General features: G+C 43.6%; 1 protein-coding gene across 1 annotated transcript in view; it reads left to right on the top strand.

Moving 5' to 3' along the window:
- Nucleotides 1-2526: 2526 nt before the first annotated feature.
- Nucleotides 2527-12197, top strand: part of kif17 (kinesin family member 17) — a 71757-nt gene continuing 62086 nt past the window's right edge. The window contains exon 1 of the mRNA XM_070860144.1: nt 2527-2894. Within this exon, the coding sequence (XP_070716245.1) occupies nt 2664-2894 (231 nt within the window). The 5' untranslated portion in view covers nt 2527-2663. The remainder of the gene's footprint in view (nt 2895-12197) is intronic.

Genomic DNA, 12197 nt, shown 5'->3' on the forward strand with positions numbered 1-12197 from the left:
CCTTGTCTGCCTGGAGAATTGTGTGCTGCTTTAACAATGTTGAATCTCTGTCCCAACCATTCCTTAACACAGTACCTCTCATCTGTTCTGCTCGTGGCCATGCTCGCGTGGTGTAAATCCCAGTTTCTCGTCGCCATTGATACGTCCTTACTATACAGTATAAATGCACACGAGGCCCATGCTTGAGAGAAGGTCAGTCTGTGATCTATCCTTTATTCCATAGCACTCAAGTGATGGAAGTGGGTGGAGCTTCCCCTTTTATATCTGAAGGTCCAGGTTAGGAGTGTCTCCCACAGGTTCACCACCTAGTGGTCATTGTTCTCACAGTGTACAACTTAGGTCAGATTATACATGGGTTACAATGCTGGTTGAATACATGACAAAGATTTTATTGAAGTTCCTGTAAGAATTTGTACAAATGTCTAAGTAGAGTTTAACTTTTTCAGGATACATTTATAGTTCTTAAAATTTCTAATTAACTTTTACTAATCCTATGAAACCTTTTAAAAAAATGAATTAAAGTGTTTGAAATTAAAGAAAGCTGTGTCTGGCCCTTCTGGTTGCAACCTCTGCGGAGACACTCATTGGGTAAATGCCTGCACCACAAGCTGCCCTCTGACTGCCTCGCCCTCTCAACTGACTCCTCCTACGGACACTCCACGTCCCTCAGTTCCGGCTCCCACAGTCCAGGTTCCTCTGCTTTCGTTGGCTCCTTCCCACCTAACCCCCAACCCTGTATGTCAGGCATTCTATCAAGGCACAGTTGTGCCTGGCACAGCGCATGAAGACTACATAAGAAAATAAGAAATAGGAGCGGGAGTAGGCCAATCGGCCCTTCAAGCTTGTTCCACCATTCAATAAGATCATGGCTGATCTTCTACTTCAATTCCACTTTCTCGCACTATCCCCATATTCCTTGATTCCTTTAATATTCACAAATCTATCGATCTGTCTTGAATATACTCTGACTGAGCATCCACCTCAATCGTTTATGCTGCATATTTGCTTGCCGCCTGATTACAGGTGTCTCTGGGCACAAGTACATGAGAAATTCCACCCCAATATGCACAATTATACATACGCAACTGTTCATTGGTATCAAATGTGACCAATAGTGATTGCCCAGAAATACTCATCAGTAGTGTTAATACACCAATAACGTGCATTTGGATAACAGAAGAACTTCTCAAGGTGCTTCACAGAGGTGTAAGGGGATAATAAAGGATTGAACCAAAGGAGATATTTGGAAACTTGACCAAATGTTTGGTCAAAGAGGTGTTTTTTTAAAAGAGGGTTTTAAAGTAGAGAGCGATAGAAAGGCAAGGCATTTAGGGAGGAAATTACTGAGTATTGGGTCTAAGCAGTTAAAGGCATGGTTTACAATGCCGCATTGAAGGAAGAGGTGGGGGATGCACATGAGGCTGGAGTCAGAGCAACGGAGAGTTTGGGGTAATGTTATGAAAGTCCTGTGATAATCCATTCCTTCCTCTCCACAGATAAAATAGTCATCCTGGCTCCAACATTAGATAAAACAACACACAATACCGCTGCTCTGAAGCACAGTGCCCACATTGTTGTAGCAGCCAGAATAGAGATTGAGGCACCTGCACATATGCCTGATTGTGATCACCACATGAACTTGAATATGATACTCTGTAGGTAGCAGGACAGCTGATGGCATGTGCACTGGTCAAATCAATGTATGGTTGGAAGTATTGTAGGACAGCCAATAATGTGATTGATGAGAGGTTGGTGCGGATGCAGAAAAAGTCTATCGAGATGGATTCAACACAAGGGGTCTGTCTGACTGTTATGCTGACCCTCCACAAAAGAAAACTTGTCTTTGGTGATGATGGTCGTTATTTCCAGGACTTGAGAATCAATGCAAGATATTCTGATGATGGCTGTCTGGCCTTGACAAGTTGGGATGTAGCACTGTGGCAGCTTGCAGAGGTAGTGCTGCACTGTCATAGGTGCCGTATTTTGGATGAGACGATAAAAGAACCTATGCCACTATTTCGAAGAAGAACAGGGGAGTTCTCCCTGGTGACCTGGGGCCAATCTATGTCCCTCAACCAACATCACTAAAACCGATAATCTGGCCATCAGCACATTGCTGTTTGTGGGACCTTGCTGTGCACAAATTGGCTGCTGTGTTTCCTACATTGACAGGTGCTATATATATGCAGGTCTTTTCCTTTTCTAAAGTGACCAAAATGCAGCTATACCTAAGCATGGCTGTCTACCAGTCTGGCTGGGGCGTTGTCTGATTAGTAACTGAATGTCTTTACATTTAGGATTTGCCCAGTATTGACATTGTGTATAATGACATATTAAATAAACTGCTTATATTTTGTTCTAATCTGTAAATATAGCCTTAAAGCTCAACTATCTGGTACCTCTGGAGGGAGGGAAGCATCCCTGGACTCTGCTTGATGCTCCGTCTCCATGGCGACCGTTGGCAAGCAGCGATGCCGGAAATGACGCGAGGCACGGCGGAAGTTGGGCTCTTTAGGTCAGCCCGCTTGTTGCCGGGCAACGGACGCTCGGCTCCAGAATCGCGATCCCGGGAATAGTGCAGGATCGCCGGGATGGAGAGCCTGTGAGAGAGAGAGTGGGAGGGAGGTGGCTGACTGAAGGAAGCGGGCGCCGGGCGAGGAGGGATGTCCCTGGAGACGGTGAGGGTGGTGGTCCGCTGCAGACCCAGCAACAGCCGCGAGAAGGACCTGAGCTGCAAGGTGGTGGTCTCCATGGACGCTGCCCGCGGCCAGTGCTTCATCCAGAAGCCCGGGGTCCTCGGAGAGCCGCCCAAGCAGTTCACCTTCGACGGCGTCTATTACATCGAGAGCACCACCGAGCAGCTGTACAACGAGATCGCCTACCCGCTGGTGGAGGTAAAGCAGGAGCCGCAGGGACTGGGCTGGGAGGCAGGCGGTGGCATCACCGGGCTGAGCAGAGCCATCGGGACAGCAATTTACACACAGCAAGGTGCAGGTTGCTGAATCCTGGAGGATGCTTGACACCAACAGTGAAAAACAGGCCAATGGCCCGTGTATTAATGGAGCTGACAAACATAGAAACATAGAAAATAGGTGCAGGTGTAGGCCATTTCACCTATTTTCTATGTTTCTATTCGGCCCTTCGAGCCTGCACCACCATTCAATAAGATCATGGCTGATCGTTCACCTCAGTACCCCTTTCCTGCTTTCTCTCCATACCACTTTAACCGTAAGGGCCATATCTAACTCTCTCTTGAATATATCCAATGAACTGGCATCAACAACTCTCTGCGGTAGGGAATTCCACAGGTTAACAACTCTCTGAGTGAAGAAGTTTCTCCTCATCTCAGTCCTAAATGGCTTACCCCTTATCCTTAGACTATGTCCCCCGGTTCTGGACTTCCCCAACATCGGGAACATTCTTCCTGCATCTTACCTGACAAGCGTGAGCACGACAAGTGGCCCTTTCAGGGCACCATGAATATAATAAACAAGTGGGCCGATTAAACTAAGATGCTTAAAATAAAGTAACTAATACCAAAAGTAGCTTTACCAATTAAATTAGAATGCCATTATCTAAAAGACACCCTGCAGTGCCCACCGGTTGCAGAAGGAACAGGCTCCTCCCCGTGTTTCTCCTATTTTGCCATGTTTTCTGCTCTTCTTTCTTGAAGATGTATAGTTCCATGGACGCTAGTTGCCTTCCATAAGCCTTTTGACAGAAAATGCTGGCCGCCAATTGCACCTGTCTCAACATCCACACATGCTCATTTGGGGATCACGGGATAGTGATCAATTGTGGGATCCTTGGATGATGTTCCCTCCCCACCACAGGGCCTCTGCCTTGCCAAAATGGCAATTTGTAGGTCCAGGATTGGCAGAGCCCATGTTTGTGATGGTGAATGGTTGTGAGGGGGCTGGGGGAAGTAAATGATGTTAGTAAAGAGACCCATGTTATCTCTTTACTTGAGTAGTAATGAACATAGTTGTTGCTTCACATTCAGCATGCAAAGCAATTTACAAGCAAAGTAGATGCACAGACAGTACAATAGATGTAAACATGCATTGTAACATTGTACTAAACATTGTATCTGTTTTTATATAATTCTGTGCCTGTAGTGAACATAAATCTGCCTCTTCCTTTTTTTAAATTCGTTCCTGGGATATGGGCAGCACTGGCAAGGCCAGCATTTATTGCCTATCCCTAATTGCCCTTGAGAAGGTGGTGGTGAGCCACCTTTTTGAACTGCTGCAGTTCTTGTGATGAAGGTACTCCCACAGTTAGGGAGGGAGTTTCAGGATTTTGACCTAACAATGATGAAGGGACGGCGATATATTTCCAAGTCAGGATGGTGTATAACTTGGAGGGGAACTTGCAGGTGATGGTGTTCCCATCCGCCTGCTGCCCTTGTCCTTCTAGGTGGTAGAGATTGTGTGTTTGGAAGGTCCTGCCGAAGAAGCCTTGGCAAGTTGCTGCAGTGCATCTTGTAGATGGTACACACTGCAGCCACGGTGCGTCGGTGGTGGATGGGGTGCCAATCAAGTGGGCTGTTTTGTCCTGGATGGTGACGAACTTCTTGAGTGTTGCTGAAGCTGCACTCATCCAGGCAAGTGGAGAGTATTCCATGTAGATAGTGGAAAGGCTTTGGGGAGTCAGGAGGTGAGACACTTGCCATAGAATACCCAGCCTCTAACCTGCTCTTGCTGCCGCAGTATTTATGTAGCTGGTCCACTTAAGTTTCTGGTTAATGGTGACCCCCAGGATATTGTTGGTGGGGGATTCGGTGATGGTAATGCCGTTGAGTGTCAAGGGGCGGAGGTTAGACCTGTTGAAGATAATCATTGCCTAGCACTTGTGCAACACGAATATTACTTGCCACTTATCAGCCCAAGCCTGAAAGTCAGCCAGGTCTTGCTGCATGCGAACATGGACTGCCCCATTATCTGAGGAATGGCACATGACACTGAACACTGTGCAATCATCAGTGAACATCCCCACTTCTGACCTTATGATGGAGGGACGGTCATTGATGAAACAGTTGAAGGTGGTTGGGCCCAGGGCAGTGAACTGAGGAACTCTTGTAGCGATGTCCTAGGGCTGAGATGATTGACCTTCAACAACCACAACCATCTTCCTTTGTGTTTGATATGACTCCAGCTAGTGGAGAGTTTTCCCCCGATTCCCATTGACTTCAGTTTTACTAGGGTTCCTTGGTGCCACACTCGGTCAAATGTTGCCTTGATGTCAAGGGTAGTCACTCTCACCTCACCTCTGGAATTCAGCTCTTGTGTCCAAGTTTGAACCCAGGCTGTAATAAGATCTGGAGCCAAGTGGTCCTGGCGGAACCCAAACTGAGCATGGTGAGCATGTTATTGGTGAGTAAATGGATTCCTTCTGTCACCTGACTTAACGTGACCAGTCCCCTCCAGTTCAATTCCATTACAGCCAGCCTAGCCCAAGACTAAGCTTTATGGCATGTAACATGTCCCATATCTCATCTGCTCCCAACTCATAATTGGCCTGCTTTTCTGTGTGGACAAGGGAGTTTTATGTTTTTGCAGCTATATGGGCAATCTGGTTTCCAGGCAACTATCTAAAACACTCTTTTGCATGGTTTTTAAGGTCCAGGTACAATGTATTTTGTTCACTTAACTGTTGTTAACAAGCTTATACATACACTATCTATGGATTATTATGATGGTGCACCATTCTGCTTAGCCCTATCCTAATTAGTGAGCTTTGCTTATCTTTGTTTTTAGCTTCCTACAAGCTTTCTTTATTCAACAGTTAATGAAAACCTTGAAACTAATGACCATTCTAGCTATAGGGAAATACTAATTTAAACTAGTTCAAGCTAGTTCATTTGCCTCATAAGCTAATACTAAGCTAGCCTTAATTTCCCATCAACCTCTCTGCCTCTTCCTTCTCCATGTTCCAACATGTCCCACGTTCCAGCAGGGGGTCGCTCTGGCTCTCTGTCTCTCTTCTGCGATGTTGTCTTTGCTCTGTTGGCTTTGGAGAGAGATCATGGGACGTTTGCCAGTATGCTTGAAGCCTTCCACGACTGGTGGGCACTGCAGGATATAGAATGTATTCTAGAGGCCAATGTCAATCTTAGAATTTAATGAGTGTTATTTTTTCAGTTGCTTATTAAGCATATTATTTAATTGTTTTTTTTTGTTTATTATATTAATGATGCCCTACAGGAGCATTGCCATATTGATTTTATGTTTCCATTTGGTGAGTTTGGGTCAATCAAAAATAAGGCCACACACTGGGCCACTGAAGCTAATTAAAGCACTCCTGCTATTACTTTGGCTGAGGTCAACTAATCCAGCACAGACCTTTCTGGTCTCTGTGGGTCTGCTTGTCACGATCTCAACCAGCTAAGTCGGTGGGAGAAGCTACTTCCTGTGATTAAAGAATAATGTATTCATTTTTATTTTAATGTTGTGAGATCCAGAAGTTTAAAAGTATTGAAGTTTTTTGTGCTGGAGGAAGATTTCTAGGTCTCAGGAGAAACAGAACTATTGGAAGAAGATCCAGACAGGAGGAACTAGTTCGGGATATTGGTTGTTTAAGAGCTGAAATCCCTTCAACAACACACCTACGCACTTCAGAACTTATGTTAATAGCATTTTGCCTCTCACCCACCCAATTACATAAATTATTTATTTATGTAAGTGGGGTCAAGGGGCACACATTTGTGTATGTAAATGGGTGGATTAACAGCACATTTATTTAATTAATGTAAATAGATGCTTTAGAGGAACAATTTATTTATGTAAATTGGGATAAGGCACAGATTTATTTATTTATGTGAGTTGATGGGACACATTCATTTTTGTAACTACGATAAGTGAGCATCAGATTCATGAAGTGTTATACTGTGAAGCTCCTCCACTGAAAAGTACTCTGTTAATATATCAAATTATACCTAGGGATGTAATTACATTTTTATGATTAGTAACGATTTCCCTGCAATTCATATTATTTATGATTCCCCAGTCTATGGGTATATGTAGGGATGAGTATCAAACTACCCAACAGACACCAACATGTCCATATGTCAGCTCAGTTGGTATTGAGCTTATATCTCAAACAGAAAAGCTAGTTGTGTTACTGTTCCTCCACATGCATGTTCCACTTTGCATGATGCAGATAGAATTTGGCAGTAAGCCAAAATGGCATGGGGTTTGGGTGGTTATAATAATGGATTTAGAATCAGTCATTGAACACTGATTTTCTGTACTTTTCTGTACTATACTTTTATTTCCATTGTTTTGTCTTCAGTCAGGGGGTGAGCCACTCACTGCAGAATACCCAGCTTCTGACGTGCTCTAATAGCTAAGGCATTTGTGTGGCTGGTCAATGATGACCCCCAGGATGTTGATGGTGGGAGATTCTGCAATGGTAATGAAATTAAATGTCATGGGGACGTATTTGGACTTTTAAAAATTATTATTCATTCACGGGATGTGAGTGTCGCTGGTAACACCAACATTTATTGCCCATCCCTAATTCACCTTGAGAAGGTGGTGGTGAGCCTCCTTCTTGAATTACTGCAGTCTGTGTGGTGAAGGTATTCTCAAAGTGCTATAAAGTAGAATTTTGACCCAGCGACGATGAAAGAACGGTGATATATTTCCAAGTCAGGATGGCGTGTGACTTGGAGAGGAACTTGGAGGTGGTGGTGTTCCCATAAGCCTGCTGCCCTTGTCCTTCTATGTGTTAGAGTTCTCGGTTTGAGAGGTGCTGTGGAAGAAGCCTTGGTGAGTTGCTGCAATGCGTCTTGTAGATGGTACACACAGCAGCCATATTGCACCGGTAGTGGAGTGAATGAGTGCTTAAGGTGGTGGATTGGGTGCCAATCAAGTGGGCTGCATTTTCTTGGATGGTGTTGAGCTTCTTGAGTGTTTTTGAAGCTACACTCATTCAGGCAAGTGCAGAGAATTCCATCACATTCCTGACTTGTGCCTTGAAGCTGGTGGAAAGACTTTGGGGAGTCAGGAGGTGAGTCAGTCACTACAGAATACACAGATTCTGACCTGCTCTTGTAGCCACAGGATTTATATGGCTGCTCCAGTTAAGTTCTGGTTAATGGTAACCCCCAGGATGTTGATGGTGGGGATTTGATGATGCTAATGCGATTGAATGTCATAGGGAGGTGGCTAGACTCTCTTTGGAGATGATCATTGTTTGGCACTTGTGTGGTGCAAATGTTACTTGCCACATATCCGCTCAAGCATAGATATTGTCTAGGTCTTGTTGCACGCGGGCATGGACTGCTTCATTATCTGAGGAATTGTGAATGGAACTTAACAAAATGCAAGCATCAGCAAACATCCCCACTTCTGACCTTATGATGGAGGGAAGGTCATTGTTGAAGCAGCTGTAGATGGTTAGGCTTAGGAAACTGCTCTGAGGAACTCCTGCAGCAATGTCCTGGGGCTGAGATGATTGGCCTCCCACAACCACAACCATCTTCCTTTTGCTAGGTATGACTCCAGACAGTGGAGAGCTTTCCCCCTGATCCCCATTGGCTTCAATTTTACAAGGGCTCCTTGGTGCCACACTTGGTCAAATGTTGCCTTGATGTCAAGGGCAGTCATTCTCACCTCACTTCTGGAATTCAGCTCTTTTTTTCCATGTTGGGACCAAGGTTGTAATGAGGTCTGGACCCAAGTGATCCTGCCACTCGATAGCACTGTTGATGACACTTTCCATCATTTTGCTGATGATTTAGAGTAGGGTGATGGGGTGGTAATTGGCTAGATTGGAATTGTCCTGCTTTTTGTGGACGACAGACCTGGGTAATTTTCCACTTTGTCGGGTAGATGCCAGTACTGGAACAGCTTGGCTAGAGGTGCGGCTAGTTCTGCAGCACAAGTCTTCAGCACTACAACTGGGGTGTTGTTGGGCCCATAGCCTTTGATGTATCCAGTGCGCTCAGCCGTTTCTTGATATCACGTGGCTGAAAACTGGCATCTGTGATGTTGTGGACCTCAGGAGATGGATGATCCAACGGCACTTCTGACTGAAGATGGTTACAAACGCTTCAGCCTTGTCTTTTGCACTCTTGTGCTGGGCTCCGCCATCATTGAGGATGGGGATGTTCCTGGAGCTTCCTCCTCCCGTCAGTTTAATTTTCCACCACCATTCACGACTGGACCTGATCTATTGGTTGTGGTATAGCTTCTCTCTGTTTATCAGATTGCTTCCACTGTTTAGTATGCATGTAGCCCTGGGTTGTAGCTTCACCAGGTTGGCACCTCATTTTTCAGATACACCTGGTGCTGCTCCCAGCAAGCTCTTCTATACTCCTCGTTGAACCATCTGGCTTGATGGTGATGGAGGAGTGAAGCATATGCTGGGCCATGAGATCACAGATTATGGTGGAATACAATTCTGTTGTTGCTGATAGCCTACAACGTTTCATGGATGGCCAGTTTACAGCTGCTAGATCTGTTCTACTATCTCTACAAGGACTGTGCAGTTGTCACTCCTACCAATACCACCATGGCCAGATGCATATGTGACAGGTAGATTGGTAGGATAATAAGTAAGTTATTCCCTCATAAATATAAACAGAAAATGCTGGAAAAGATATTCCCTCATGTTGGTTCTCTCAGCACCAGCTGCAAGCCCAGATGGAATGTAGATAAACTTACTGCCACCTTAAAAATACATAAATAAAAAATCCTTCAGTGTAGTGAAGGTTGTTTATAAAAGGGATACAACACAACCATTGATTCCGGTAGCCATACCCTATTTCACTAAAGCCGTGTTGTACTGAGCGTTCTGTAGCATCTCCTGCAGATTCATCTTTATTCTGGGCCTACTGCAGCACAGCACCTAAACACATAAGACACCCTTGTGGATAATGGTCATAACTGTGAATATGGTTAGTCATTCCTTCACTAAGCAGATTAATCCATCCTTCATCTGATATTCCCTTTAGTTTTTCAAACAAAACCTGAAAACATTTCTCTTCCCACTGGATCTGTAGCACTGATTTGTCTGAATTCTTCTACGAATGATGGATTGAAATTGGATGTTCCTTTTCCCTTACTTCCACAGATACTGGGAGATGTTAATACCCAGGCCAGAACAGGAGCACCTCTGTCTTTTCCCTTATACAGAGAAGAAAATACATTCAGCTTAGGAAAGTTTGAATGCTCCTTATAATGAAGAACAAATTCTGCCATCTTTCTGTTTCTTAGTTCCAAAGTGCACCAAATAACTACAAATTGCCCTAGCAAATAGCTGATACAGACAAAATAGGCCAAATTGTCACTTCTGTGCTGTAAACCTTTATGGTTCTGTAGGGTTTCTGATCTTGATTATTATCTAGTGTAAAATTGGAGGGTGAGACAATGTAAGACACTATAGAAAGGTATCCCGAGAGAGCTGGGAGCACGTTGCCCATCTTTCTTCTCAGTTAGGGAATATTATAGATTGTATGCATGGACATAAGAGTAAAACACATGAAAAATTTAAAAGCAAAGATGAAAAGGAAAATGCACAACTGTTACGTTGATACGAATGGAATTTGCATAATTATCTTGTAAGTAATTGAGATCTGGATATGTTTGACAATGTCTCAACTTCTATGAGAATTTTGAGTTTAGACTTCTCATCTGTCACTGAAATCATTGCAGACAGCACTTTAGTGAAGTATTTTTCTGTCTTTTCATGAGCTCCAATTGTAGCGTTTCCTAAACCTTCTATAGTCAGCTTCTGGATAACATCGATCGAGCATTGAAGTATGTTCTCACATCTATGAGCAACAATTCCGACGTCTCTGAGTAAAGTAAGAGCTCTGCAAAGAATGCAGCTACAGTGATTCTCTGGTTCTAATGTATGTTAACTAGGTGAGTGGCTCAACAACACTGATCAGATGAGGAACAGAACAGATGGCCATCGTTCTTGCCAGCAGCATAATGTCTTAATGGTGCGTTGTGAGACTCTTGATCAGATTCCAAACTCCCTTTTTTTTAATCATTATCCTCTCCCTGGGTCAGGACAGCGTGAAGTATCTCAGAAAGATAACTGTAAGTATCAATGAGGCAACCCAAGGTTTTTTTTAATCCTTTGAAATCCTAAGAAAATTCCTCACGACACAGACCTGGACACTGGAGCTGAGATAACAGTATTGAAAAATTAGGGGCCATGAATATTTATCATTGTTTCTGATTCAAGGTTACATACCAATCATACTATGCCACTAAAGCCTGCTGAATTTGTCACATCTTTGACAATGGATTCTTTGCTGTCATTATATAATAACTTTAATAGTATATAATTGAGATATAAACAAAAAATGCTGGAAATACTCAGTATTTTAGGCAGCATCTATGGAGAGAGAAACAGAGTTAATGTTTCAGGTCTCTGACCCTTTGTCAGAATTGGAACATGTTACAGATGTAACAGGTTTTAAGCAAGGTACAAGGATCGGTACTAGGACCACTGCTTTTCTTGATATATATTAATGATTTGGGCTTGAATGTACAGGGCACTCTTTCAAAATTTGCAGATGATACAAAACTTGGAAGTATTGTGAATAGTGAGGAGGATAGGGATACACTTCAAGAAGACATACACAGGCTTGTGAAATAGGCGGACACATGGCAGATGAAATTTAACGCAGAAAAGTGCGAAGTGATACATTTTAATAGGAAAATTGAGAAGAGGCAATATAAACTAAAGGGTACAATCCTAAACTGGGTGCATGAACAGAGAGACCTGGGAGTATATATGCACAAATTGTTGAAGGTGTCAGGGCAGGTTGAGAAAGTGGTTAAAAAAGCAAACGGGATATTGGGCTTCATAAATAAAGGAATAGAGTATAAAAGCAAGGAAGTTGTGATGAACCTTTCTAAAAACACTGTTTTGGCCTCAACTGGAGTATTGTGTCCAATTCTGGGCACCACATTTTTGGAAGAATGTGAAGGCTATAGAGAGGGTGCAGAAAAGATTTACGAGAATGATTCCAGGGATGAGGGATTTCAGTTATGTGGATAAGCTGGGGTTGTTCTCCTTAGAGCTGCGAAGGTTGAGAAGAGATTTGATAGAGATGTTCAAAATCATGGGGGGTCTAGACAGAGTAGATAGAGAGAAACTGTTCCCATTGGCAGAAAGACTAAGAACCAGAGGACACAAATTTTAGTGATTGGCAATAGAACCAAAAGCGACAT

This window comes from Pristiophorus japonicus, chromosome 18, assembly GCF_044704955.1.
Source record: "Pristiophorus japonicus isolate sPriJap1 chromosome 18, sPriJap1.hap1, whole genome shotgun sequence".
Taxonomy (NCBI): Eukaryota; Metazoa; Chordata; class Chondrichthyes; family Pristiophoridae; genus Pristiophorus; species Pristiophorus japonicus.